The sequence below is a fragment of the Apiospora marii genome (genome assembly GCF_038362585.1).
Source record: "Apiospora marii strain CBS 49790 chromosome Unknown utg000001l_segment0_segment0, whole genome shotgun sequence".
NCBI lineage: Eukaryota > Fungi > Ascomycota > Sordariomycetes > Amphisphaeriales > Apiosporaceae > Apiospora > Apiospora marii.
The window spans coordinates 382,291-409,804 of record NW_027117372.1 but is presented as its reverse complement, the minus strand read 5'-3'; the positions used below and the strand labels follow the sequence as shown (position 1 = coordinate 409,804).

Below are 27,514 nucleotides of genomic sequence, written 5' to 3'. Positions count from 1 at the left end.
GGTATCGTTGCTCTGGTCACGATAAGCCACAGTTTGCCCTGTTGTTGTTCTCTTATTTCCTTTCACCTTACAATTTCCTGTCGCTATTTCGCATCCTCACCTATATGTTCTCTACGACACCGCGGCCAAGCTCGCCGTCCTACTCAAACCGATTCCTCATCCAGCTCAGTCTCTTCCACTCCCGCCTCGACGTTCAAGTATCCCTCATTAAAAGGAACGCAGCCCACGCCTAAGCCATGGGACCAGTTATTGTTCCAGAACCGCTGCCACGGCTTGTGTATGCGCGCATCGCTCCGGTCGCCCGGGTCCTGCTCGCCCCCCGTCTCCTTCCAGCGCCCGCCCTCGTCGGCGCCGTCGTAGGTGTCCTCGTACCACCGGGCCCGGACGCAATCGGGCATGTCGAGGGCCCACCAGGTCTCGCGGTCGTCCTTGCCGTACCGGTCGTCGCGGTCCATGTGCACGCGTTGAGGGCGCCCCACCCCTCCTTGCCGTCGGGCCGCGCGCAGTCGCCCAGGTTGTGGTACGTCACGAGCTCGAGCGCCCAGCGGGACCCGGCCACGCTCGTGGACAGGGCGAGCGTCAGGTCGGTGTTGCACTGCACGCAGGACGTGGACATGTCGGGGTGCGCGATGCTGTCGGCGTCGTGGACCCGGCTCGTCCGGGCGTCGCCGACGAGGACGGCGCGGGCGACGGAGCCGGGAAGCCTGCCGACGCCGTTCCCGGCCGTGGGGCCCCGGAAGCGGCGAACGCTCTTCAGGTAGCGGGCGGCGAATGCGAGACTCTCGCCGCGGCGGGCAAGTTCGAGATCGACTGGCTCGAAGAGGCGCTCGTTCAAAAGCGGCGGCGAGCGGCAGAAGAGGTGCCTGCAGACCGGCAGCTCCAGGCTGTACAAGAGCCGGGCAAAGTCCTGGGACTGGAGCTGCCACGTATCGGGATCCGCACTTATCACGGGCCCGGTGATGCGGTGTCGCCGCCGTATGAGGAGCTCCCCTTCCGGCTGGAGTATCCCTTCCGACACCCTGGCGTCGTATTCGTGAGTGAACGTCCACAGCGTCCCACCGCAGGCGCCAGGGTCACCGAGTCCATCGTCTTCCTCTGCGCCCGCCTCCCCTTGCTGTGATTGCGATGCACGGCTCTCGTGGAAGTCCTGCGTGAGCTTCTCGGCGACAGCCTCGTCAAAGTGGTCCGTGAAGTCCAGGTCATCCAAACCCCGCAGATCTAGGCGCTTTTGGAAATGGAAACGACGCTGCAACACGCTCAGGGGCAGGCCGCGAGGCTGCCCAAGGTTATGGCGCTTCAGAACCTGGCGTGCCTCGTGGAAGTGGATCTCGGGCCCATTGATGCGCGGTCTCCAGCAGAGCGAGTGGGACTGTATCTTCTGGAGGTGCCACTGGATCAGCCTGGCCTTGGGATTGTCGAAGTAGGTCCCCCAATCGGCGGGATCGCCGTACCACGCCTCGGCCATGGCGACCGGAATCTCGGGCATGGCTTGCGGGGGCCGGAGGAGCTTGAAGGTGTTCCAGTACTCGGTGACTTCCGGGCCGCACGGATAGTACTGGTGCCTCCAGCCATTGGTCGTCCAAGGACGTAGTGGGTGGAGGCGCGTGCACCTAAAGCAGAGGAACCGGTGGGTGAGATCCCGTTCCACCTTTACCAGGAGTTCATGCGTATCTTCACGGGACAGGGTCTTGATGAACTTCCGAGAGCCTAGGAATTGGAATAGCGGCTTGCAGGTCAACGCCACTAACAGCCGGGTCGCTTTTGGCGTGTCGGTGTTGTCGAAAATCATGTCGAGTATCTCAATCGGCAGCAAGGCCAGACCATTTTGGTTAGCTAGCACCGTCGTAGTCTCCAACGCAGCCATCATTGGTTAATATGAGAGTGATCAATAGTTCAATGCGGCGAGGTATGTCTCATACACTGGACATACAGAGAGACGGCATGAAACTAAGCACCATATATACTAGTATCATTTGTTACTATGCACGTAATCAAAAGAACAAGTTTCCCTTGTATTAGATCGTAAGTGTGCTTTGTGCCATCTTTCATGCAACAAGCCCCTTTGTGCATTGTCCTGGTGAAGCCATCTTTGTCTGTCTAGGAGCGTCAGCATGGAATTATCTAAAAATAACCACCTTATGAAATAGTTTCGTTGGATCCGACCTTGTCGGTCGAGGGCTTGGAGTGATATTTTGACGCACTGGGCTAAGTGTTACTAGCAATCCTAAAAGGTGTTGGCCACATGGTCGGAATCCGATGTGACAGATAATTGCAAGCCTGGCGGCAAATATATTTTGCAGAAGGGTGAAATTAGTACGCATAGTACCGATTGAATGGTTCATCTAATCCCACGGTTGCAGTCACGTCTTGTATGCATCAATCAGTTATTGGTGTTTGATAACACAGTTGGTTGGAAAGACTCCATGCAAGTCCGATGTAACACGAACACCATCATTGAGCTGCCCACACAATAACGAAGGCTGTATAGAGTAATGATGAAGAGAAAATAGGGGTCTCTTCGGTTGCTATACGGTGGCCATCAACTCGCTAGTCTATCTCCCCGAGCACCGCGCCGAGACCAGAAAGCGACCCGCTATTGACGTCGGCATGAACTACGGCTGTAGTCAGTTTCATCCGAGAGTGGAGCTCCCGTTTTCAGGATCTGTCCGGCGATGATGTCGGTCATCCAAGGTCACGTGGCGAGTTTTCGTAGACCATTCAAGGGGTATCATAGGTGAGATTGGACTTCACAGCTTCCGCTGACTTACATATCGGGTGTGTCACAGCCAAAGAAGCACCGTTCTGGGTGCGCCAAGTAGCACCGCAGACCACAAGTTCTGATCAAAACATTCTGTTTCACGTGATAGATCGCGGAAAACGGAGGAAAAAGAGAATGAGGAAAATTCACCAGAGTCGCCAATTGCGTTGTTGATTGAAACTTGACCCCCGAGAGCTATCGGGGCTTGTAAAATGCGAAAGGCAATCGTTCTGTCTCGGCGGTGTAAGCAAGTGTGGTGGGCGATGATCAAATCGTGGCACTTTTGACAACTTGTGCACCATAGCGCTGTAGGCGCAACCAGACTCGCGGACTTATTGGTGGCAGCTTCTTGCTTGTCGCTTGCGGCAAATGCGCACCCAGAGAGAAAACGATCAAGTGCATCCATGTCCATGTTTACTAATGCGCCGAGAAATGCTTACTTAGATAATTAGACGATGCGAAAAGCCACCTATCAACAAATGCGGCAATCGCCTTGCAGTTGGTTGGTCACAAGCCCTGTCGAGTTTTTTATTTTCCTTCCAATTGCGGTCGCGAAGCGCCCCCGAAAACAGGGGGCCTGGCAGGGGGGGACCCCTAGGTTGCCTCGCTGCTAGGGGCTTTTTAGGGGACCACATGGCCACATGCCGCCAGCAATCTGGCCAAGATCCCCCAATTGCCAATCAATCCCCACTCCCGATGCGCACTCCCAAAAGGGCATCCCCAAGTGCCAAGTGTTACTGGATTTAGAAGGTGCCATCGCTTGGGCCAATAGGAGATCAAGAAGGCCAATCGCATCTACATTAAATCTACTCTATCGAGGGGGAAAGGGTGACGGTGTCCTGTCATGTTGTCTTGGTTAAAAGAGGGAAAGAAGCAATCGGGTGTTACTCACGAACCATGGATTGAGCGGCACTCGTTCCCTCGTGTGCTGCACGTAGGTAGAAACTTAAATACCGACTGCCCTCTCCCAGGTCTCTGGTCGGGAGGAAATGAAGTTGCCATCATCGTTCGTTTTACCAAGTTCCAAGTGGTGTGGAGGCAGAAAATCACGAGAAACTTCTTTTCCGTTCCGCTCTTTAGTCCACTTTTTTCCTTCGCTCCGGCCGCGGCGGCGGTGTATCCAGGCACAAGTATCTCTCCCAGCAACATACCACCGAGACCCATCCAGCAACAGCAACATTACCTCAAACATCGTAAGCGCCAAGTACGAAACAGGAACCAAGATGCCTATTGTCCAAAAGTTCGATCTGCCCGAGTCGCCAGAGGCTCTGAGCATCTCCTACCCGAAACCGGTGTTCCTGCTCTTCATCGCGTCCAAGGACCCCGCCACGGGCCAGTCGTGGTGCCCCGACGTCCGGGCTTCATGTAAGTCTCAGTGCGAAAGCATCACGTAGCTCAGATGTGAAGCTGCTTGTGTGCATGTGATTGGGGGCGACGGTCTGTAATTATCTCCGTCGAGGTGTCTTGCGTCAAACGCTCTTTCTCATGACGACTGAGGAAATCAATCCATGCGTCTCCCATGGCTACCAATCGCCCAACGAGAGACGTCTGGATATGTATTACGTCTTTATGGCTTATACTTGGGAATTTAACTGACCAATGCTTAATCTATGTGCAGTGCCGCACATTGAGGCCGCCTTCTCCGCCGACGACGCGCCTACCGTAGGCTTCGTCGAGGTCGGACAGAGACCCGAGTACGTACCTCCCCTACTTACACATACCATGGTTCCCCCTTCACCTTTCTTCCTCTCATCACCTCATCATTGACCATACTGGAATTGAGAGAGCCGATCCTGGTGCTGACCTTCGCCACCACAGATGGAGGGAGCGCACCAACGTGTTCCGCACCAAGTGGAACGTGAATAACGTCCCGACGCTGGCGCGCTTCGAGCTGGTCAAGGGCAAGGTCGTTGAGAAGGGCCGCATGACCGAGGACGGCATCATGAACCCGGAGACGCTGAAGGCGTTTATGGCTTGAGAAGATGATGTTGGGATGGGGAATGGTAGAACGTAAAGCTGAGGAACTTGCATGATGCATGGATGGGGGGCCCGGTCTGGCGTATCGTGCTACTGCATTGAATGGGAGGGTTTTCGCCCTCTATCTATCTATCTCTGTGTCATCCGTCTTTCTCTTCTAATGGTGTGGTGTCTATGCTCGCATGCCTCCTCTCTCCAAACTCTTGACGGAACCGCACGTGAATGCCAAACACAGCCCGCTTCAGCTGACCCAGCCCATCTGCAAAGTGCTCTCTACAAGTCATGCCCTCACAATCGAGCATTCTCCGCATGCTTAACCAAACCCTCCCCGCTCCTCTCCTTCTCCAGCCTCGCCGCCGCCTCCGCATTCATCCTCTCCCACATCCGCTTCCGCAACTCGTGCCCCTCCGCGAACGCCGCGATCCAAGCCCGATCGAACGGCGGCAGCCGCCTCCCCCGCCCCGGCGCCCCCTCTCCCGCCAGCGCGCGCAGCGTCTCGAAGTACTCCTCGAAGTCCGGGTGCACGAGCGTGAACCCGGCCCCGTCGCCGCGGGCCGCGACGCGCTCCGCCTCCCACCGTGCCATCGCCTCGCCCGAGGGCAGCGGCTCGCCCAGGCGGTCGGCCAGCAGCCGCGCGGCCAGCACCGCTTGCCACTCGAAGATCTTGAACGTCAGGCCCGCGCCCACGGCGCCCACGAATAGCAGGGTCGGGTCGTGGCGCCAGACGACGTGCTGCCAGAGGTCCGGGACGCGGTTGTTGCGCACCGTCGGCACCATGCCAGCCTCTGCTCCCGAGGTGGGACTGGATGGGGTGGCGAAGAAGGGGAGCGTCCAGCTGAAGCCCGTGCCGAAGATGATGTTGTCGATGTCGGGGATCACGGTGCCGTCGATCAATTCCACCTGCGCTTTCGCGGTTGAAGTTTCCCTCGTCGACTCCGATATGGTGACTCGCTTGATCGATGGGCATTGGTGGATGCGCGGGTGCTGGAAAGCGCCGTCGCCGAAGTAGCGGTTCATGGTGTGGCCGATGATGACGGCATGCGTCGACGCTGCCACTTCCGCCAAGTCGAAGGCGATGTCGGCTGCACTGTTCATCGCATCTCGTCGGTTAATTAGCCACTCGAGCATGCTAGATGAGGCGTATGTCAGGCCAAGCCGATTGTAAGACTCACGAGACAGAAGCTCCGACCACAACCACATTCTGTTACCACACCCCCACCGTTAGCTTCTCACATTCTTGGGTAGCTGATGATACTGATAGGGAGGGTTGTTCACCTTGTCCCGGTAAGCATCGCGCCCCCGATAATGCTTGCTATGCAGTACGCTACCCGGCTGCGCCCCCTGCATCTCCTCGAGCCCCTCGACGGCGGGGACGTAGGGGACCGAGTAATGCCCGCTTGCGACAATAACAGCGTCGAAGCACTCGACCCACCACTCATCCGGCTTCTCTCCCTTGCCATCTCCTTCCTCTTCTCTCCGTAGGGTGACCCTCCACTCGGCACCGACCTTCTCGACCCGCTCCACCGTGGTGTTGTACGAAACCCCCACTCCTGCGCCCTCCTCGTGCCGGCGGACCAGCTCGTCAACGTACCGCCGCAGCACATCCCAGTGCCGAAACGGCGTGTCGGCGCCATGCAGCGCCACGGAGCGCTCACTACGCTCGGCCGCGATGGGCTCGCCGCTGAACTGCATGGCGACGTCCGAGACGTTGGTCTCCAGGTACGGGTAGATGTGCGGCTCGGTCCAGCGTTGCCGTTTCGGCCTCGCCGCCCGCACTGGCTGCTGCTTCTGCCCAGCGGCGCCAGAAAACGCCGGGATCTCGTCCAAGGGCGCGTCGGCCGTCCGGCTGGCCAGGCTCTCGAAGCCCGACAATACAGGCGGGGGCGCATCGTCGCTTAACCTGAACCATGACTGGTCAGCGAAGTGCACCGGTGAGGTAGGTAGGTATCGAGCCGGATCGGCTGGGGAGGTTACCAGCAGCCTCCGGGCGCCTCGCGGCGTTCGAACACCCGGATAGTGTCGAAAGCTTTCTCCTTCGCTAAAGCGTCAATGGTGATGGCGCCCGCGGGGCCAGCGCCAATCACGGCGACTCTCTTGACGGCGCCCATAGCCGACATGTCGGGCAATTCGCGCTGTAATACCAACTCAAATACGCAAGAGAAAAAAAAAAGACTCTAAAACTCAAATATAAGCCAAGCAAAACACTCGCTCTACTATCGATCTAGTTCAACAACGAACGGCTCTGTTTTCTAGTCTCTATTGTGTCCACAGGCATGCGTTGCGGGGGACGGGCGGGCGGATGGGCGACCCCTGATCTGAGCTGGCAAAAGAAATGGCGCCATGGGCCGAGAAAATTAGTTGCTCCCAGCCCGCTTAGCGGCGGGATTTACCAGCACACCCAAGCCGCGCGCCAGCAACCTCAATCTGAGCTACCCGAATAATGATTTGAAAAGAGGATATATGCAATCCATTGCAATGGGCCTTTGGAATCAATGAATCCGACTAGATTTATTCTACTTTTTCAGATGAACATAGCAATATGAACCCCTCTTGTAGATCCACTACTCCGTACACTACGTACCTTTTGCAAGCTGTGCAGGTGTTCAGATTTTGAAATATCATTCAAGTAGCCACACTGCTTGAGCTCCGCGTGATAGCAACTTGTACGACATGGACCTCAACCTCGGGCTCGACGCCGAGACCCGGAAACGTGCCAAGGCCAGTAGACACGCTAATCCTGATATCCTGCCAATTGCCAGTGCGATTGCGTTCGTAGCACCGGACATCTACACTGTCAGGGAGAACCCAGCCCCGCCCTGGGACTAATGTGACCGAGTGCAGAAGTGTGTCATTGCCCTTGATTACCGCGCACCAAGGCTCGAGCGAGTTGCCGAGCCCGCAGAGTATCGAAACGGGCTTATGGTCAGGATAGGGGCTGCATTGCGGCATTCGAATCTCCCCTACGAACCCGGGACGTTCGAGGGTGAAGAGGAGGCGGTTAGCACGGTCGTAATGTGTGCTCGGTTGCGCTTCGATTCCATCTTGCCGGAAGAGGGAGTAAACGTCCATGAATCGGAAAACAAAGGCGCCTTTCCGTACTCCTTGGGCTCTGAGGACCCCTGGCTCCGCCACAATGTAGATATGTCCAGAAGCAAGCGACTGGATCTGGGGAACCGACTGGATCTGTGGCATCCACGGGGGCTGGGGAACCGTGGTGGTATCACTGTATATTTGGTCAACTTGGGATGACAAGACTGAACATCCTTCACACCTCACGCACGCCGATCAGGGTCCAGCGACTTCAGGCCAAGCAGATGAAACCGAGTTATATGAAGTGATTCACTTACCTATCAATTAGACCAGAGTCGCTGTATGGGAAAAGAGATAGCGATGGTTGAGAAATCCTGGAGAACAGGTTGGGTCCGCATTGCCACAGATCTATGCCCAACTCATCTATCGAGTTTCTTCCCAAAACCTTGTATCCCAGTCCTAGAAAGTATAAACGTTGACCATTGTGTGAGCTCTTACATACTTTCAATTTGTTCGCAACTTTTATGCCTCTGTTGGTTACAGAAAATTCGCCATCAAAGACAGAATCAAGTATTCGCTCTATTGGCTGGCTGTCGGAGAAGTTCTCGGGGCCGGGCGCCAGAATCCCTAGAGATCGTTCGTTCCATCCCCGGGTCAAGGGTACTTCATAATCTCTGGGTTCCCAGGCAAAGATGCTAAGATCATTGGTGCTCTTAATGATCTCGTATTGCAGCCGAGTAAATGCCCTGGCCCCTTCGCCATAAAGCATTGGCATGTTCACGCCAAAAATACCTAGTAGAGAATAAGCTCTGTCCTCGATCCTGGTTGTCGCGCGCGACGCAGCCCAAGACATCCGACGAGATAGTGGTACACTCGAGAGAGGGCGTCTACCATGGAGCACGTCAGGGTCGATCTGAGTGATGTCACATATACCACCATCCCCAATCCTCTTGTTCCAGACACGGTCGAAGAAGTATATCTTCTTGGGCGCGATCAGTTCTTGCAGTGTCCATCCTCTGGTAATCCAGCGAGACTTTTTCAAGCCGTGCCACAGTTCTTCAGAAGGTTGCATGTCGGATATGTAGGCGTAACAGACGACGGATCCTTCATACCATTGGAACATCGAGTTTAGAGCCTCGTTGAGCTCGGCTGAGGAACTCTTATCGATGCAGCATGTGTCAATCCAGATCCATGTGAAGCCTTCAGCAACTGCTGTTCGGCAAGCCTGCCGCACCTTAACGTACCCGGTCTTGGTTCGGGCGTGCTCGAGATTCGCGATGTCGGGAAAGAGAACTTCATCATCCTCCCAAGTATGCGAGAGAATGGCATATGGTGGTGGACTGACAACGAACTCCTTCAATGTCAGATCTTCGGTATGAAGAAGGCGCATGATGTGGGACTTGATCGGGGAAGAAGAGAACAAGCCCGGAGAGCAGTCATTGCAAAAATCATGTGTTGCTCGAGCCTGATCGACGCGTCCAGCAGCATGGAGGGGTTGACTTGGGGAGAGCCAATCGCACAAGAGGTTGCTGATGCGACCCCCGATTCATCAATGTCCAATGCCAGGTTGCATCGCATCATTGTCAAAACGAGCATGCTGGTGAGCAGTGCGTTAGACGTAGAAGCCTATCAGGGACCTGACATGCACCAGAAAGAAAGAAACTAGCAGCGTGGCAGCAAGCACCGTGAAGTTGATTCGGTGTACGATACCCTGAAGCTTGTTGTCGTTGCAAATGGGACTGGATCAATGGACGTCGTCCAGTGCAAGCAACTTGATGTTGCTAGCACTTGGCGTTTTAGTGCCTCTTCCGTCAGTGCGCCTGTCAGCCAGCGCCCTGAATTGATTGGGGTGCTAAAACGAGAGAAAGTCCCCACCTTGGACACGCGCCGGCATGTGCAGCAGGCGATGACGACAACCCGTTTCCCGGGGGGCTGTGCATCGCCTTGAATCTTGAATGGCAATGCGTCGCAACCCAACAACTTGATCTGACTTCTTCATTTCTAGATCTCACTATTCTTGTAGATCACTTCCTCCCAATTACTTCTCCAATATCCATCCATCACTCACTCTCACTCACTACTAGAACATCTCCCTTTCGCTGGTACGTCAGTCAACAACGACAACGCTGAACGAACCCACTCTCCCTGCCGCAATTGAACTAACAACTTGGCGGTCAGCAGCAGTCCACGTACCCAACCCATACCAAACATCAACTACTACCATCAATACCATCATCATGGCCTGCGGATCCTCCCACGCGACGCTCGTCAACCGCAACGGCCCCGGCAGCGCCGCCTCGTCCACCATCGAGAGCGTCATCAACAAGCCCGCCGACGGCTCCGGCAAGACCAAGTGCATCGAGTGCGACGGCTACGAGTGCTGCTGCATCCCCATCCCCTGCACCGTCATGTAAAAGGAAGCCGGCGAACCAATCATGGAAATGGCGAGAACACATAGACCCAGTTGACACGGCCGGGAAAGGAAGGGAAGCATACGAATTGACGTCCAGAATAAGAACGCGTCCACGCAAGGAGATGGATAGATACCAGACTGAGATAGCAAGTCAACAAAGAAGCATTTGATATAATGACCGAGTAATTTGTATTCATTCCCTGGTACTTAGCTATAGCTCATCCCCAGGGCTATGCAAGAAAGACACCCATGTTCCATAAAACGCCCTCGCAATGCAATCATGCCCACCGTCCCTCCCTCAAATTCAAGCCGCCTGGCAGAGGTTGCAGAGCTGCTGCTCCATCACGTCTGGTGCTGTCTGATTCACCCAATACGCGCCGCGGCACAAATACATCCTGTTTCCGCAAATGCCACAGAAATGCCGAGAGCCGACAAAGTCAGGCAGCAGCTCTTCATCACCAGCGTCCTTCTCTTCGCCCCCACCCATTCTCTAGTTGGCCGGGTCGACAAGCATCCCCCACATCTCCCCCCTCGAGCTCGCCCATGCCTCGACCGGCGGCAGCGGGCGCCTTCGTATTAGCTCCAGTAGCAGTAGTTGCAGCCGCCACCTCTTCCTGGTCGATCTTGAGGCTGCCCAGCCCCTCCAGCATGCGTTCGACCTTCTCCTTGCTGTCCCGGATGGCCGTCGTCTCGGCGCGCAGCCGGTCGAGCTGCGCCTGCATCGTGGCAATAAGGGACTCGCGGGCCTGGTGGGGGCGGTACTCGTTGATGAGGTGGTGGAAGTTGTAGAAGAGGTCGCGGATGTCCTTGACTTTGTCGGCGGCCTGGTTTTTTTAACTCACGTCGTTAGCATGTATATAAAAATTACAGATGCAAGAAAGGGAACGGAAATCCAAAAGATAGAAGGTGAGGAATCAAAGTGTTTGTACTCACGTCCATGGCATTCTGCCCCAAGACCCCCACGAGCTCCAAGAAGTTCAGCAGCAGACTCTTGGCAATGCGCTTCAGCACCGTCGCGCGGTCGAAGTGCTTATCATCGCGCTCGCCGTCGGCCAGGAGCCCGCCATTGGCCACGACCGGCCGGATCTCGCCGCCCTCCTCGAGCTTGGGGAGGGGCTGCACGAGACGGTAGGGGTCGCCAAAGATGCGCCAGGCGCCCTCGTCGGGCGGCAGGGGTGGTTGCAGGTTCCGCAGGTTCGGGGGCAGGCCCGTCAGCCGCTGGGAGAGCAGGTCGTTTGCGTCTTTGCTGTCGGTCTTGGGTGTGCTATTCGAGGGAAGATTGCTGGTTTCGGCGCGCTCGCGCTTCAGGTCCGCGAGGCGCGCGAGGTTGTCGGCTGTGAAGTCCTTGTAGAAGGGCGGCGGGCGCGGCCAGGTCGAGGTGATCTGGTCCATGTCCTGCATCTCCTGGTTCTCGTTTGGGTCGGCCATCGTGGCTGGGTGTACTGCCCGTCGGGCGGCAGTGGTGGGTATCGGTTAAATATTTGGTTCGTAGAAAAGGTAAGGCAAGTCCTGTTTGCCAGACGGCCGCCGGAAATGGATACGTGTGTGCGACGTTGGGATCAATCACGGTCAAGAAGCGCGGAAGAATGTGAGGTCGAGGCAATGCATCGCTTCTCCGGTGGGAACGAGTGCAATTGCGCCAAATAAGTAGGTTGGACCTCAATCAAGAACGGCGAGTTGACATGCGCACCCGAGAATGACGGATAACAAGGCTGAAAGGCTGAGTGAGGGCAAGCAGCAGCAAGCTGTAAAAAACGAGGGATGCACGGACTACAGGCACAGTTTCTAGAGCTAGCGCCCGCCGTGGGGAAGCTTGGGGGGCTTCTCGACCTTATTTCGACTTCAACTGCCCATCCAATTTGGGGCATGATTAGCATCCGATGAAAAAAGGGGGCGCTGAAAGCCCACCATGCACCCAGAGGCAACGAGGAGGCTACAGACAGCGACTTGCTATAATCGTTTCTGCATATGGTCAAGACCAGTCCAGCATATAGCAAGTGCATAATGTTGCGTCGATCACGGATATAAAGCAGAGGGATGGCACCTGACGGAATTACCTATGCATAAAGCCAGTCTTGGCCGACATCATGACAAGCAATCTGGTACTCAAGCTGTTAATATAGCAAGTGCCGTGATATTGTAGCTTCACAGCACTTTAGACTAAATAACAGAAGTATCGCATAGCAAATTGCATAGATCCCACACAGAATATCCGCCTGTATTCCTGGTTTCTCTGGTTGAAAGATGTCGCGTCCCTTAACGCCTAACCCAAGTCAAATATGCCGGCGAAATCACACCTCACGATATATAACCAGTAGCAACAGGTCCACAAGAAAGACCTCACTTGTAAAGCCACCATTCCGTGTCAAGAACCCTCTTTTTTTCCACTCTAAACAGTCTCTCTTGCTTTCTCTCTGTCTCTCTCTGGGTCTCCTATCAGTACAAATGCCACCAGCAACAGCGCCCGTCTCATCACCAGACGGAACCGATGCCATCGCGACGATGCATCATGCCGAAACGCAATCAATGCAAGGACAGAAAAACAAAAACCCAATGTACCAAAATGCACGGGGTATCTCTTCTCTTTTCTTCTTTTCTAGTAATCCCCCAACACTTCCCCTTCATTCCCAAGTTTCAAACCCGAAACCGGAACCCATCATCAAAATCTTCCTCATCGTCCTCCTCATCGTCATCCTCCTCGCTCTCCTCCGCCAACCCCCCATTCTCTTTACCAGCTGCCTTCGTCTTCCCAGAACCGCCGTCGACAGCAGCAGCCGCCCGGAGGCTCGCCATGCTCCCCTTGCGCAGCTCCTCCCGCTTCTCCTTGAGCTTCCGCACCCGCGCCTCGAGCTCCTCCATCTCGTCAAACTCGTCCTCGAGCGCCCGCGTCGCGTCCTCGCGCTCGTCGGCGATCTCGGCGTCGAACCGCAGCTTGCGCCGCTCGTGCTCCTCCTCCTGCGACTTGGCCGCCACCTGGTCCGCCGTCAGGGCCGGCGCCGAAATCACCGCGTCCCCGTTGTTGGGATTGGGCACGGCGGAAGGAGGCGGCGGCGTCGGCTCCGCGTCGTTGGCGATCTCGGCTTCGAAGAGGGCCCACTCGGCCTCGTCGATGGACTTTTGCGTAGCAGCTGCTGTATTCGTAGAAGTAGTCGTAGTAGGAGCAGCAGCTGAAGTAGGACCCTTGGCCCCATGAGACGTATTCGGCGTCGAGCTATGTTCGGACCCGGACCCGATCAGGGGCGAGCGGCCGTTGAGCTGCGGCGTGGCGGGCCGCGACGGTATCGCGATCTCGACGCCCTTCTCCGGCGCGTTGGACGTCCGCCGCGTCAGCGAGGGCGGTGTGTTGCTCGCCCTCTCCCCTGCCTCCGTCGACCCCGTATCCGTCCTGCTCTTCTTCTTCATCCTCGCCGCGTCCTCGCCGGCGGCGGCAGCAGTGCCCTCAGCTTCGTCCATGTCTATATCGTCCTCGTCGGCGCCATGTTTCCTCTTGTGGTTGATCGTCGTGGTTGTTGTGGTGATGGTGTTTGTTGTTGCGTTTTCGGTGGTTTCTGTGGGTGCCGCGGCGGGTCTAGATGTGGAAGAAGTGGACGAGGATTGTTGAAGGGCGGTCAGCTTCTGTCGGTGGGCCGCGGACCGCAGGTGGCCGTCCCAGAGCGACTCTGATTTGATGGCCTCGTGGCAGAGCTTGCACAGCAGTTTCCCGGCGTCGCTGTAGGCGGCATGGGGGTGCTCGATGCGGTTGGCGGCACGATGAGCACGCAGCAGCGAGCGAGCATCCGACATGACGGCGTTCCCTTTTTGCTGTCCTCGTAATTGTATGGTATGTAGCAGGGGTGGCTCGTATTTGGTATGTATGCTTGGACCAGCACACAGTTCGTCGGAGATTTGAGAAAAGGACAGTAGGGGTTTTCGGTTATGGTTCGGGTCGATCGTCATTGATTAGAGATGAGGGACAGTCGAGTCGCTGCTCTGATTTTCGTCGTCGCTGAGGCGGCCGGACGGGTTTTCTTTTTCAAGTGTTGATCGTTGTTGTTCGGTTGCTATGGGGTCGGTTCATTTCAATAAAGAAAAACCGGGTATGGGCGGTATGGCGTCAATGGAGCTGATGTCAGTTTTCGAACAGCTGAGCAGTGACGCTGAATCTCGAATTGGGGAGCAGCTAGCACGCCTAGCTTTCCCCCAGTGGGGTCCCAACTGTAGCGCTGTGGGGTTCAGCCCATTAGCGGGCAATAACAACCAAATGACAGCTCGGCCTACTGCCTGACTGCCCCTCCATCTCATCTCTCCCAAGACTCTTCTAGATCTCGGCAGTCAAAGATGTAATCTCGTATTGGACCCCTTCTGTGCAATGTGTCAACTGAAGGTGAACGTGGCCGCCAGAAAGATTCCAATTCGTGCATATGAGCCCGTGCCTAATTGAGTACCTAGACACCGCCCCGTATCCATTTCAGAAAAAATGCTGCTGAAGAAGACAGTCAAGCACATAGTGCTTCTTGTGGCTATCAAGATCAAAATCAAATATCGTGTACCTGCGTAAGTCCAATTATCATACATCATTAACTCATGCGGCTCGAAGCAACGCCCACGTGTGTACCAGCACAGAAACAACCCAACCAATTCCAGATACCGGTGAAATCCTTCCCTTCCAAAAACCGCAAGAGGTTTGCCCTCCGGAAATGCAGTAGTAAACGCCCATTTACGTCCATCTCGTGAGAAACCCTGTAAAGCCTTCGCCCAAGCACGCTCCTTTCCTCATTTCATCATGCATAACAATTCCAAACCCCGCCTGCAAGAAGAGACCGCAGAAGCTCCCCGGCAAGCACTCCCAGCCGTAGAGAAAACCCAATCTCGTCCAGGTATGTGCTCGTGAAGCGTTATACCTCGCCCACCTGCCCGTCCCCATCCCCCTCCCCCGCCGCCTTCCCCCCAACCCTCTCCCAAAACCTCTTCAGCCGCCACACCCGTCCCACCCCAGCCTTCTCCTCCCACCTCCGAACCCCCTCCGCCCGCTCCCGTACCTCCCCCGTCCAGACCCCGCCGACCCAGCGCCGAAGCCCGTCCTTGAGCCGCTCGCGCTCCACCGCGCGCTTCTTGGCCACCAGCCCGGGGGCCACCACCACGGCAGCGCTCCCCTCACGGGACTGGGAGGCCCCCGGTACGCACTCTCCGGGCAGCACGCCGCGCTGCACCAGTGTCTCGGCCGAGGGCCGCAGGGGTAAGCGGCGCGACAATCGGATCGCCACGAGGTTGCGTGCGAGGCGCCGCGAAATCTGCGTCGTGTGCGTCAGGAAGATGTGCTTGGCGATCAGGTCCCGCAGCGTCGGCCGCGACGGCGAGAATAGGAGCGGCGGGAGCGACGCCCGGGCGCGGCGCAGGCGGAGCATATGCAGTAGCGGGTGAAGGGAGAGCGCGCGCAAGTGGCGGTTAGTCTGCGTCTACGAGTTAGCGTTCCGATCACCATTGAGTGAGATATGAAAACCATGGACGAAACGTGCACGTGGGTAGTTTAGAACCATGGAACATAAGAGGAGGGGGAGCAAAGGTAGAGAATAGGGGTGATGCGAGTGCATCCTAGCCGAACCCAGGTGCAGCATGGAGAGCGCCGACAAGAGTGAACCTCATGTAGCGTAGAGTGGCACACCAGTCAAGGGCACTCTCCTCAAGGTCGTGCTACTTCCATGCGCGCAAGAGAGAGGGCGGAAAACGGGCACGAAAATGTGGGAAATGCTCGAACTTCGGAAAACTCGAATAGGGGGCTGGAGAACAAACAAATCGACCACGTCACTAGTCGCAGGCATCTTGTGGCACGAAGCAAAACAAGGACCAACAACTTACCCTCGACGTCGCCAGCAAATCGCACACGTCAAGAAAGCTCAGGACATGCATGAGCACCTCATTGGGCAGACTATCCAGCTCGAGCATGCTGTCGCCGGTGCTGCTACGGCTACTTCTCCGTCTGTCCGCCGCCGGGCGCTCCACTATCGCTATAGCCGAGGATGCTGGTGTCTCCCTGGGCATGGACGTCGCCGGCTTATCGGCTTTGACATTATCCGCTGCGTCTGATCTAGGACGCGCATCGCCTGCGGGAGGCGCATCTAAGCGACGTGCATTGACGTGAGTCGAGCAAGTCGTTAGCGATGTCACTACGGCTTGGCCCGTTTCTGCCCGCGCATCCCTGGTAAAACCTCGGTCTGTCAAAGAGATCGCTGCAGGTAGCCTGCTATGACGGCCCAGATCGCCATCTGTCTGATCTGCCAATGGTGGTGGAGATTGCGGCGAGGAAGTATAGGAACTTGGAAGGTTTGCTCCTGAGGTATCTGAGATATCGCTGCTTAGCACAAGAGGTAGAGGCGCATGTTGGGCAGCGCCATGACTCTCTGGCTGGGAGGTAGCATTGTCGCTCTCGGCGTAATAGGCCGGCGATGGCGACAAGGGTCTTGAATCCGTCATAGTGAGCGATCTCGATTTGGTCCTCTCTTCTGGCGGAAGTAGAAGCCGGGCACTAAGCGAAACGCTATAGCGCGCCAATGATGCCTGAATTGGACGTCAACGAGCCGAATAAATCTTGATGGATGCTGGATGAGGGAAGTCGTATTCCCTTCTGGGTAAGGTATGCAGCCGGTAAGCTGCGAACCGATATTGCGATGCGCCGTGACTGCGACCGTGGCAGTAACCGTGACAGTGACGAGATGGCACGCGCTGCGCCGTGATGAAGGGCAGATGGGCACTCTTCATCGGCGTTTCGGAGGAATCGGGCTTAGGCTTCCTGCACCTCGCTGACAGCAGGCTGATTGATGCCAATCCCGAGGTAGGCAAGGAAGAATAGCCAGATCAGAGGGGGTGGATGGGACGGGGCGAACAGGCGCGAGCCGCGAAAGCGAAATAGAGGGTCGTGTCGCGCGTCGGGGGCAATGGGCGGTGCCCTGCGCTAAACCTTGGACAGAAGCGACAACGTGTCGTATCGTTCAGGGTTCTTTCTCCGCCGGCGGAGGAGCCGTTCCAATATCCGCGAGGCGAGGTCGACCTGAAATACCCTGGTCCGCAGCGCCAGCTGGCCGCTGCTACGACAGTATGCAGATGGCGGCAAAAAGGACGTAAGAGCGGCCCAAGAGGGAGGGGAACCGCGACGGGGTCGCGTGTACCGAGGCCCGCCAAGCCAGTCAATGGTTCATTCCTACAGCACACGCCGCAGATGTGCAGACAGCTCGCTGTGTTGACACCTAAACACCTGTCACCTGTCGGTGAAAAGTCAAGGTGTGAATGGTGAGGCGGCGTGGGATGCCGCTGGTATGTCAGTAAGGTAAGGTTCCTAAGGTTTAGTCCGTGAGCCTAATACGGATGCCTTTTCAGTGAGTGAGGCGAAGAGGATGGACTGGATGCGGATACGAAGCTGCGGCGAGGTGAACCCATGTGCGGATGGCTGGAAACAGAAGGTCGAGGCGCAGCGGCGGGGTGATGTCTTGAAGAAGCCAGAGAACGAACGACACATCCAAATGCCTGTTCTTAAGATGCGCGGTTAAGACGATGGAGTCGTCTTCGGGCGGGCTGTCAATCCAAATCCATCAATCAATTGTCCCCAATCAGTCCGTCGGGTAGTCACCAGTTCACTGATGACGGAGCAGGTCGCACGTCGTCAAGACGATGGAGAGAGGGTTCAAGAGATGAATGCATCAATCATTCAGAAAGAAAAGAAGAAGGTCGGTCGGTCGGTGGACGTTGGATCCAAGTCTCTTCGACTCAAGTCCAGACGCTTAATGCGTCACAGGTTCAGTTAATACGATCAGTTGGCAGGGATCATGCGGGATGGTTCAGGGCCAGACGGATGCACTACTGCTGACTGGTCCAAGCTGCTTCCCTAACTCTTCCAATTGATCTTGATGGAGTGCCAGGAATAACTGGAAGCGACACAGTAGCTGGGTACTGTGTTTTTGGGATTTAGTGGGGTCGGCTTGGTGTCTGTTTGCTATTTCTGGCGCAATTGAGGCTAAAACACAGTGCTTCGCAATGCACGACGCACTCTGGGTAGTGGCCAGTAGCACAGCAAGGCCAATTGTAAAACATCAGGTCAATCAAGTTCAAAGTCGGCCGACCGGCTGTAGTATGAAACCCGAGGTCTTGGCCAATGTCCCATATTCCAGCCCTTTGGGATCAGCCTATCCAGCCACCGTTTGAGTCCAACGGCTTTTGTGAAGCGTATGTCATGTGGCAAGTTATTAGGTTAGTGCGCAGTAGCAAGACAGATCCGTCAGGAAGGCGCGGCTTGTCTGTCACAATGTCTCGGTCTTGAGTGAGACAGCGACAGTCGACATTTGTTCTGCTGGCCGTCGATTTTGCCGGTGGAGCGCGCGATTAGAGTGGGATTTAGCCAGCCGCGCGCGCCCGACCCCAAACCCGTTTCCCGTCTAATCAGACGAGAGCTAAGACACTTTTCCTTGGCAAAGTCGGTATGTATGTACATGAGGTAGGTACATATCTACATAAGTAGTATGTAAGCAGGACGGCCAGCTGTCGTCTGCCAAAAGTCACGAGATTTCCACCGCGTGCGGAACGTCGTTAGTGGGCGCACGCAAGCGGGTATGTTAGTAAAAAGCGGGATTGCCCCCGCCTGTCAATTTGTCAAAAGCGCGCGGGCATGCCTTCCAGAAGGGGGCGCCGCCCGATCCATCACGGGAGAGGCAAGGTATTGTAACTTAGAATACGACACCACATGCCAAATCTCTCCATCAACACCCTGGTTTGGGGACCAGGGCAAAAAGAAAGTGGGCGCCGCCGCGGGGCCGCGGCCATGCAAACCACGAAGCAGCAGAAGGAACGGACATTTCGTTCCCGGGGCGAAGAAGCAAAAGAGGTAGGTTATGTGAAGAGGCACACAGACCATATAGTCGCGTGGGAGTTTCCAATACACGTCAAGGTTTTCTCGTCTGTGCTCTGTTGTAATATTGATCGACGTCGCGGTTTCGCGGTTTTGCCTGTTCACATCTGGTATGGTATTATCGGAGATCCGGCACGTAATAGTAGTCGCCTCGAGGGGAAGTCGTCCGTTGATTGATTGGCTTTGATGTGTTGTCCGTCGCCCTCGTCCATCGGCTATTGGCAGGTTTCTGGACGGGCAGCGGCGGCGGCGCTCTTGCCGCTAGGGCTAGGGGCGTTTTCTCATCGTCTGTCTCAAGTCGTCTATACATCTTCACTCGATACTTACCGCCCAACAGCGCTCAATGTCGCATGGCGCAGTTCGCACATGAACCGGGCGTATACCGGTCAAGGTGAAGTAGCAAGTAGGATGATCGCGGATGAGTTTGGCCGCCGCCGCGGAATCGCTTCAATTGCCCGCCTACCTAGTTCACTCGGCCTCTGCGATGTACTTATGTAATCACACCCCCCTAAACTGCAACTACCAGCACGCTATGATGCATGTCTCATATGTCCGGGATGTCTGGCTAAAAGGCCCTTGAGAGGTATTTAGCCAAGTCAGCCTTAGAAGGCATGATGATGGCACATATATCTCACATCTCGGCTGCCGCGTTGAAGATCGCTTTTCTTCATCAACCGGTTTTACTTTTCCCTGGTCCGACGTACCTTACATGCTGTAAACCATCTTCCAATCCAAGTACTTTAGACGTTTGGTTGCCAGTGCAGGCAGATCATGTATGTAACGGCCACGACAAGGAGAATAGGAGAAATAGAAACCTCGTGGCAAAGCCGGAAAAGCAAAGAGACCGAGGTTTCGTCATATCCGCTATTACTGGTGTCCCTCTTTTTGTTTTGGTTCTTCAGTGGCTCGCTTCTTGTTTTTTGTTGCTGAACACACCAACAGAAGGGGGTTCGTGGGCCAGACCAAAGGCCGCAGGTCGCATAAGGCCTGCATATTGCCAGGCCGGCCGCCTCTCCCACCCTTTCTTTCCCCCTCCTGTCGCCACCCCTGCCACCCCGTTTTCTCTGCGATGCAAACCTGCAGCAGCAGCAGCATTCCTTTCCCGCGAGGAGTCGGCGCCCAATGGCATCGGGTTGGGATGAATTGTCGTCTCGTCTCGATTGGGCCTCAATCCAGCGGCGTCGGGGTGCGGCTCCACGGCTTCCCAAGTCGGAAAAGCACTGGTAGATAGGTACATAATCGTCTTTTCTTCGTGGGGATTTCGATGAGGTGCATTGTCGAATCTACGGCTAGAACGTTTTGTGGTTAGTTAGGCGGCGTGGCATGCGTCGTGGTTGAAAGTGTCGAGGTAGGAGGAGAGAGATAGGGAGTGAGAGAGCAAGTTCCATACTTGATTTTTCTTTTCCTTTTTCCTTCCTGCATCCTTGAAGCATATCCGGACAGGGGGGGTCTGGACAAAGAGCCAGGATAGTGGCCGGGAGTCAGGGCCAGAAAAAGAGGAGACCGTGTCCCCCCTTCGGCTGACAAGGCAGGCCTGTCGTAGCCATAAGAGGAGTAGAACAGCCGTCAGTCTGGCCGTTCCAATCAACTGCCCTGGTCTCTCCGAAAAGTGCCAAAGAAGACGTCGTTGTTCTCCATGCACAGCCCGTCCCCTACCAATCACCGGGGTCGAGGCCATGGGGGAAAAGATGGGGGATCAAGGTACGAGAGCCGAAAGACCCAGCAAGCACCTGACCCTTCCTCTTTCCATCGCCGTGTGGGTTTCCCTCCCCCTCATCGAAAACTTTGCCCTCTGCCGTGGGCTTGCGGATTACGAAAGAGGGGGAGGGGCAGGAGGCAGGGCGCTGTAGCGAGGGGATCAGGGCTCATCTGCTTGGCTGATCGAGTGTCGGCCATGAAATACTGATGGGGGATTCAGCGAATGACGTCGACTATAAATATAGTGTGTGGTGGCACAGCATCAAATTCAGAGCACGGGCTTGGCTTTTCGCCTTTGGGAGTTCAACAGGATCCCCCCTCGCGGCAAGTGTTCCATGACTTCCAAGTGGTCTATTCCCTGGATCTGCCTCTTCATCGGTCAATATCCTGCTGGAAGTGTGTGCGAGAGAGGGTGTGTGCCTGTGTGCTGCTGGGAGGGTATCGAATAGAAGTGTGTGCGAGTGTGTGCGAGTGTGCCAATGTGTGTGTCGTGTGTGTCAGGGTGTGTATGTGGATGTGGGTGTGCGAGTGGATGGCTGCTCCACATGAAAGGGTCACTGTTTCTGGTCGACCGGCCGCGGACCCTGGCACATCCCGCAGCGGCCCCAAATTGTGGTGTACATTAGGCTTGTGGCCAGTGCGGAAATCCCTTGCAAAAAAAACAAAGGGAGGCCTGTCAGAGGCTGAAAACCAGGGCGCGTCTGACTATTGAGGCCTTAGCATGGTCGTGGAACTCTGCAGTCGCAACATGTTCGCAGCGACAGGAGAAGATGAAGATGTGTGGGTGGGGTTCTCTCTCACTTCTACACTGCAGTGCTTAGTGCTTCACACCACCATCCCTTCGCTCCGAGTAACGTGCCGTGCTCTAAACGCAATAAGCACCTTGATTGATAGCCTTGATAAAGAGGGGCCAGAAGAGGAAGCACTGCTACGGTCTGACATGCATGGGCTGCATTGGATTGGGCAATTGGGGGATGCGTCGTCCATCACTCAACGGGTCTTGGATGCGGGTGAATGATGGATTGTCTGCAACAGAATTACGCAAAGTGCCCCCATATATCGTGCAGCAAGTATCCCACTTGTTACCGAATGCCCATGGGCAATTGGCTAGCCGTATGCGGTGCATCTGGTCTAGTTGCTTGACGTCGGGTGGATATAATATCCGAACGGCATGGTACATTGTTTCGACTAGAGGCCCAGGTGAAATTGGGATAATCAGCAACATGGGCTGGTCTTGGCTCATAACGAAGCCAGGGTATACGAGGGTTCTCGAAGCTCGGATTTGGAAGGCCAAGGCTGGCCGATGGTCTGCCAGATTAGGCTGGCAAAAACAACAAGGCATGGCCCGTTTAAGCGGCCTAGGTGTTTTCGACTGGCCCCAGGCGGGCCAAGCCCATGAAAAGGCCGAGGGGGGAGGGGGGGAATGTCCCTTCTTCGAGAGAGAAAAAGACCGTTGGTAGACGCGACTTGTTTACTTGATCGAGGGTGCTTGACTAAAAGTCATATGCATTATTGCATCCGGGGCTATATTGGGCACCATTTGTTGTACAGCAATGGGCGCGAATGAGCAGCAATGCATGTGGTGTGCAATTCTGTCACCGAAACACGAGCCTCACTACGAGGGGAGGACTTCCAGACCCAGCCCTGCATCTAGACCTCTGGCAAGGCACGCATACACATGTTGAGGTGACAAGGCGTCGATGGGCAGATCCCGGATTGCGGGCTCGTTGCCGGATGGATTCACAGCATATGCAATGGAATCGTGTCATGGTATCACGTTTCACCGCGCTCCGGTGTGTTTCCACCGCAGCATCATGGCTGTTCCGAGGAGTCAATAGGAGATTAGCGGATGTTGCTTGTGCGAGCGCAAGGCGACGAGATATTCGAGCCCAATGAAGCCCATACAGCCAACGCCAGATGGGGAACCGCCGAGGGCATGACTGAATTATTGCATGTATATGAAGCCAGGTCACACCGTGGCTGAGGAGCGGTGTAGACCGGCTGATGACGGATAAGTAGGGCAGGCAAGTTTTGCATCTTAAGCATCTGGCACAGCTCGCGAGCAGCAAATGTGCGTCACCGAGAAGCGAGGCTGCGTTTGGGGGGTGTTGATCGGTCTCGTCCGGTCCCAGAATAGGTATGTATATGCTGCGATGCAATGTATCCTGTGAGTCAAGTCGTGAGCCAGGTACCAGACTTACCAGGGATGAAACATATGTGATGAAGAAATCCCGGGCGCCACCATCCCACGACCGATGCGGCCCAAAACACGCCTCGAACGACAGGGTGGAGTGCGGTCTGCGGAATGGGCCGTTCGGCCACGTTGGTTCTGGCTAACCGGAACCGGATCCATGAAGATCCCAGACCCCGTCACTTTTTTTTCCAACGCCAGATTGAGATACAGATCGAGCAAGCCCTCCTCCGGGCAGGCATAAAGAGTACTGCCCACGTGAGCGTGCATAGTAGCGTATCCCCAGCGGTTCGTAAATCCCTTGCAACAAGATGAACCTTATCTGGGCTCCGACGGTGGCCGCGGAATACAAGGCTGATTGCTGTCCAAGCCAGGGGCCGTTGCCTTCGTCACCGCGCATGAGTCAACCAGGTCACTAATGCAGAAAGTCTCAGTGTGCAAGGTGTGTATCGCATGTGTGTGTGTGTTGTCATCTGAAATCGTACGGGCACAGACTGTATAGGTATCGAGATTGTTTCTCTCAACAACGGGGTGGACGACTGTTGCGGGTAATGAGCATCCTTTCGTTGTAGATGCGCTGTAACAGTGTTGGCTGCAAGTTCCTCCTGAAGTGCATCAAGAACAATATCGTTTGCTCCGAATGTGGCTTGCTGAAGTGGACAACACACAGGTGACAGTTAGTATGTCCCAGATCGACCTCAGGCTCCATCCACGGAAGACATTCCTCGCCAGGAACAGGTGGCAAAGCCATACTGTGACACTGCGGGCGTCGAACCCTGTATTGTGGGATACCCACTTCAGGTATATCGACACTTCCGGACCGGAGTAGATAGATGCCTCATCGATTTGGTCGTTTGCAGCAATTTCATATCAAAACAAGCCCGTCCGTGGCGGCCGGGACCAAGAGGTGATGATGTTGAAAAGCCTGTATCCCGTGTATCCCGTGACCATGGTGGCATGCCTGCTCTAGACAACACATTCCTGGCCAGGCTGGCTAAGGTCCGAACCGCGTCTAAGCTCGATGGCCTCCGTGGCGTGCTTGTGCAACGAGGTCGATAGGTAGGGCCACAGGATCGGGCGGGATCACCCATGCATACCACAGGCAGGTACGAGTAAGCGCACGCCATGCCTTCATCCGAAGTGGACCGTGGCGGCAAATACGCATACGAAGGTCTGGAAGTGAGGGATTAGCAGAGTACAAAGAAGCGGGCACAAGTCAGGTTACTTGTACAAGAAAGGTATCCCTATACATACCTATCCATGGGAAATACCCGCACATGGGACAGCGATGGCAGGGTGGGGCATTTTCCCGGTCTTGGATCGAGACGTGGCACTCCATCAAAGGGCTTCTCATAAGGACTGGGGGACAAATTGCCCAAAGGCTAAGCAATCCAATCAGATCCGGTCGAGTCCCCACATTCGAATCGTTGATATGTTGGGTAGGGTTGGACAGTGACAAACGTCTTTAGCCAACGCCTATTATCAAGAAAGCCTCACGAAAAGATGCCTCTCGAGAGAACCAACTGCAGCGTGGGGTGTTTGTGAAGCCGTCGCATTATAAGTATAAAGGGGTTTCCCGGTCCCATCGGTTGAGGACATATCGCCAGCATCTCGAAGTTCGACATCTCAGAAAACCACAAAAGCAACTTCTGATTGCATCAAAGCAGAGAAGAATTCCCATAGTCAACCAGTCCTGTTCAAGGTTGAACCCGTGGTTAGTATATTCTCCGTGTTGTCCCCACTTTAATTTTGTGCTGACCTGGGAACGCCACTATAGCGAAGACTATACACCTCAAGCGACGCAATGTGCTACTTCCAACAGACGAGATGGAGCTGTGGGTGGTGGCGGTGGGGGCACTTCAAGCAGCAGTGCCCGAAGGAATATCGAACTGTTCGTTGCTTTGGGGTCGTTTCCATCATCAGAGGTGTGTCGTGGACTTGGAGAAGTCATGCTAATGTGGAGGTTCGGTAGGGCGAAACCTGCGGCATGAAGCTGGTGTACGAAACCACCTTCGAAGAAGACCGGTGCAAGATCTGCAAAGACATCGAGAAGAAGCAGCGCAAGTACACCAAGCTCCAGAGCGACATATACCGATGGCAGAGGGAAGGGAATCGAAGCGCGACGATCGAGCGAGCCGAGAGAGATATTATGGACGTCGAGACTGCGATTCAGGGGCTGGAGCAACAGCACTACCAGAGAGTCCACGAGACGCTCTGAGCTCTCTAGATGTCGGGGGATGTAAATGTCCAACTGGTTGGCTGGCCTTTTAGGCAAAGAGTTAGAGGCAAGATCAAGAGTATCAAGAGTAGGAAAACTGGGGTGCAGGAACTTACAGGCTTGGCCCATCACCATCATGTATTTGTTTTTTTGGAGGGCCTATCCGAGCTGGAATAACGGTCTTTTGAATGAGTAAAACAACAGTCGTTCCGTGCAATATCAATCGAAAAAAGTCGGTCCATGTCAAGCAGTCTGGGTCCTTAGTTGTCGTTGTGGTGAGGATTTTTCGTCATCTGCCAAGGTGGCCTCGGATGTCGCGGTTCGTCATTTTGAGCAGCCAGCTATCTATCAGCAGCTACATGGAAGACACAGAGCTTCTCCCTTTCGACCGAAGCAAAACTGTAACAAGAGGGGCGGGGAAATAAACGGAAGACCGCTGTAGAGCAGCTTTCCCAGACCCGTCGTCCATGACGGAACTAGCCCATGGCAGCCAGTGTAGGGGAGAGAGGAGACCAGAAGGTTTGCTAGGGTTGCAATTTTCATAGCCAATGCACAATATTTCAAGGAAAACGCCTATTCGTGGACAGGGAGCGGAGGTGTCGCCAGTCAGTGATCACGTAGTCGATCAAAGAAGCCCTGGCTAGCCTGGTACTGGAGCTCCTCACGAGAACCAGTGGTGCGAGCGAGAGCTGCCGCTTAAGTGGATGAAAGTGGACGCTGATGGGTCGGGCACACCCGAGGCTCCACCTCACTGGTCGATTGCCGTCGCTCGCGCAGGGTTCCGCACCGCCCTTTTGGTAATGTGCACGAAATTGCAGCGGTAAGGCAAAACGAGTTTCCTCGGCCGTACCCAAGATGCAGACATGAGAGCGGGCGGGCAGTCGGAGTCGGACGACCGTCCGCTGCGGTGTTTTTTTCAGAACAAGATGATATTGACAGAGAAAATTGTGCGCTAGAACTGCCTGCCTCTTTATACCACTCCACCATCCATTAGAGGGGAGTAAGCGGGCACGTGGCTACAAGTCAATGGATCTCATGGCCAGCGAGACCCAGAAGAATAAAATGATTGGCTGAGTAATAGCCAGTTAGCGGTGAAAGTGCAGAAGAGATCCATCCAATTCGACCCGTATGTCGCACAGGGGAGCGGCCCCATCCGCAACCCCATCGACCAGTACTCCGGGCCGCAGCAGACAGCCACGATTGGCTGTATCTGGGCAACTGACCGACCTGCTGGGTGATTCCTGAGTCGCAGCGTAGCGTACGCCTTACCGTCGGTACATGATTAGGCCACTTTGGGGCAATTCTTCGACGATGAACATGGCGGGGAATCTGTGCATGACGACAAGCACACGTGATGGTCATATACTGCTGTTTATTTCTTTCATGCAGCAGCAGCAGCATCAGAGAATGTCCCCACCAGAGGCTTGCCGATACCATCTTTGATACTTCGGGCGTGGCCTTGCAGCTCGGGCAGGTCGTCATCGCTGGTCCAGTCCAAGTGCCCCTGGACTGTGCCGGCAGATGATAGGTCATCGTCGGTGGACAGCTTGGCCAAGATGGTCTGATAGCGGGATAATCGCAGATCTTGACCGGATAGCATGGCATGTGGCGCTTGCTGTGTCTCCTGGGGGGCGATCTCGAAAATGTCTACCAAGTTACTGGAGCAAGCCTGTTAGCTTCCACTCAAGGTCTGCAGGTGTGCACCTCTGCATCGCGTCGCGTCTCGGGATGCGACATACTTTGATGTTTTTGCTACGACTTTTTGAACGGCTTCGTTTTCGCGTTGCGACTCGAGAGGGTCCGCCTGGGCGTTCATGTTCTGGTCGCTAAAGCTGCCATACTGGAAGTTGTTCGGATCGTCGATAAGCAGGCGGGAAACGTCATCCTGATTGCACAAGCATTGTCGTTAGCGAAGGGTTGGCAGCAATGGAAAATGTTGCGACAGAACGAACCTCGTCAAACGTTTCCTGCCTGCGATTGCCGAGGCAAGATGCGCATGCGCCCATTGCGAAAGTGGCTGTCTCTCGGTTGCGAAAGCTGGTAGGGTGGGAATCAAAAGGGGCCTAAAGAAAATAGATGGCTTGGACTGGGACGAGCGTCCCTTTTCCCGAAATCTAGCATGTACGAAGCATAAGTAAGGAGCGGATAATCTGCCTGCTTGTCTGGTCGCAAGGCTGAAATGAAGTTGGGCTGACTTGGTCTTGATTGAGAGTATTTCGTTGCCTTGCTGCGAGTCGAACGATAGTGTCATGGCGATTGAAGCCCGTGCGTCATGGCCGTGTTTGTTTGGCTGTTTGGATTTGCGCCGGAGCTATGTTTTTCCCTCGCCAGCTCCTTCCCTCAAAAGCGCCCGTCCC

The 27,514-nt window shown here is 55.3% G+C and overlaps 10 protein-coding genes across 10 annotated transcripts; 3 read left to right on the top strand and 7 right to left on the bottom strand.

Moving 5' to 3' along the window:
* Nucleotides 1-229: 229 nt before the first annotated feature.
* On the bottom strand, nucleotides 230-1,789 carry PG985_000134 (uncharacterized protein; the record flags this gene model as incomplete). Its single annotated transcript, XM_066819903.1, has 1 exon — nucleotides 230-1,789. The coding sequence occupies one exon, from the start codon at nucleotides 1,787-1,789 to the stop codon at nucleotides 230-232; it is 1,560 nt and encodes a 519-aa protein (XP_066690782.1).
* A 2,192-nt stretch (nucleotides 1,790-3,981) lies between these two features.
* On the top strand, nucleotides 3,982-4,736 carry PG985_000133 (uncharacterized protein; the record flags this gene model as incomplete). The annotated part of the gene is made up of 3 exons (XM_066819902.1): nucleotides 3,982-4,123; nucleotides 4,377-4,452; nucleotides 4,577-4,736. The coding sequence occupies 3 exons, from the start codon at nucleotides 3,982-3,984 to the stop codon at nucleotides 4,734-4,736; spliced, it is 378 nt and encodes a 125-aa protein (XP_066690781.1).
* Nucleotides 4,737-5,023: 287 nt separating this feature from the next.
* On the bottom strand, nucleotides 5,024-6,852 carry PG985_000132 (Flavin-containing monooxygenase FMO; the record flags this gene model as incomplete). Its single annotated transcript, XM_066819901.1, has 4 exons — nucleotides 5,024-5,822; nucleotides 5,908-5,936; nucleotides 6,011-6,635; nucleotides 6,710-6,852. The coding sequence occupies 4 exons, from the start codon at nucleotides 6,850-6,852 to the stop codon at nucleotides 5,024-5,026; spliced, it is 1,596 nt and encodes a 531-aa protein (XP_066690780.1).
* A 505-nt stretch (nucleotides 6,853-7,357) lies between these two features.
* On the bottom strand, nucleotides 7,358-7,927 carry PG985_000131 (uncharacterized protein; the record flags this gene model as incomplete). Its single annotated transcript, XM_066819900.1, has 1 exon — nucleotides 7,358-7,927. One exon carries the CDS (start codon nucleotides 7,925-7,927, stop codon nucleotides 7,358-7,360), a length of 570 nt encoding a protein of 189 aa, XP_066690779.1.
* A 2,075-nt stretch (nucleotides 7,928-10,002) lies between these two features.
* On the top strand, nucleotides 10,003-10,308 carry PG985_000130 (uncharacterized protein; the record flags this gene model as incomplete). Its single annotated transcript, XM_066819899.1, has 2 exons — nucleotides 10,003-10,175; nucleotides 10,248-10,308. The coding sequence occupies 2 exons, from the start codon at nucleotides 10,003-10,005 to the stop codon at nucleotides 10,306-10,308; spliced, it is 234 nt and encodes a 77-aa protein (XP_066690778.1).
* Nucleotides 10,309-10,633: 325 nt separating this feature from the next.
* On the bottom strand, nucleotides 10,634-11,606 carry PG985_000129 (Mediator hinge subcomplex-like protein; the record flags this gene model as incomplete). Its single annotated transcript, XM_066819898.1, has 2 exons — nucleotides 10,634-11,002; nucleotides 11,112-11,606. The coding sequence occupies 2 exons, from the start codon at nucleotides 11,604-11,606 to the stop codon at nucleotides 10,634-10,636; spliced, it is 864 nt and encodes a 287-aa protein (XP_066690777.1).
* Nucleotides 11,607-12,812: 1,206 nt separating this feature from the next.
* On the bottom strand, nucleotides 12,813-13,961 carry PG985_000128 (uncharacterized protein; the record flags this gene model as incomplete). The annotated part of the gene is made up of 1 exon (XM_066819897.1): nucleotides 12,813-13,961. One exon carries the CDS (start codon nucleotides 13,959-13,961, stop codon nucleotides 12,813-12,815), a length of 1,149 nt encoding a protein of 382 aa, XP_066690776.1.
* A 1,091-nt stretch (nucleotides 13,962-15,052) lies between these two features.
* Nucleotides 15,053-16,196, bottom strand: PG985_000127 (uncharacterized protein; the record flags this gene model as incomplete). The annotated part of the gene is made up of 2 exons (XM_066819896.1): nucleotides 15,053-15,607; nucleotides 16,014-16,196. The coding sequence occupies 2 exons, from the start codon at nucleotides 16,194-16,196 to the stop codon at nucleotides 15,053-15,055; spliced, it is 738 nt and encodes a 245-aa protein (XP_066690775.1).
* An 8,730-nt stretch (nucleotides 16,197-24,926) lies between these two features.
* PG985_000126 (uncharacterized protein) lies at nucleotides 24,927-25,157 on the top strand (the record flags this gene model as incomplete). Its single annotated transcript, XM_066819895.1, has 1 exon — nucleotides 24,927-25,157. One exon carries the CDS (start codon nucleotides 24,927-24,929, stop codon nucleotides 25,155-25,157), a length of 231 nt encoding a protein of 76 aa, XP_066690774.1.
* A 1,381-nt stretch (nucleotides 25,158-26,538) lies between these two features.
* On the bottom strand, nucleotides 26,539-27,163 carry PG985_000125 (uncharacterized protein; the record flags this gene model as incomplete). Its single annotated transcript, XM_066819894.1, has 3 exons — nucleotides 26,539-26,815; nucleotides 26,897-27,042; nucleotides 27,110-27,163. 3 exons carry the CDS (start codon nucleotides 27,161-27,163, stop codon nucleotides 26,539-26,541), a joined length of 477 nt encoding a protein of 158 aa, XP_066690773.1.
* Nucleotides 27,164-27,514: the final 351 nt, after the last annotated feature.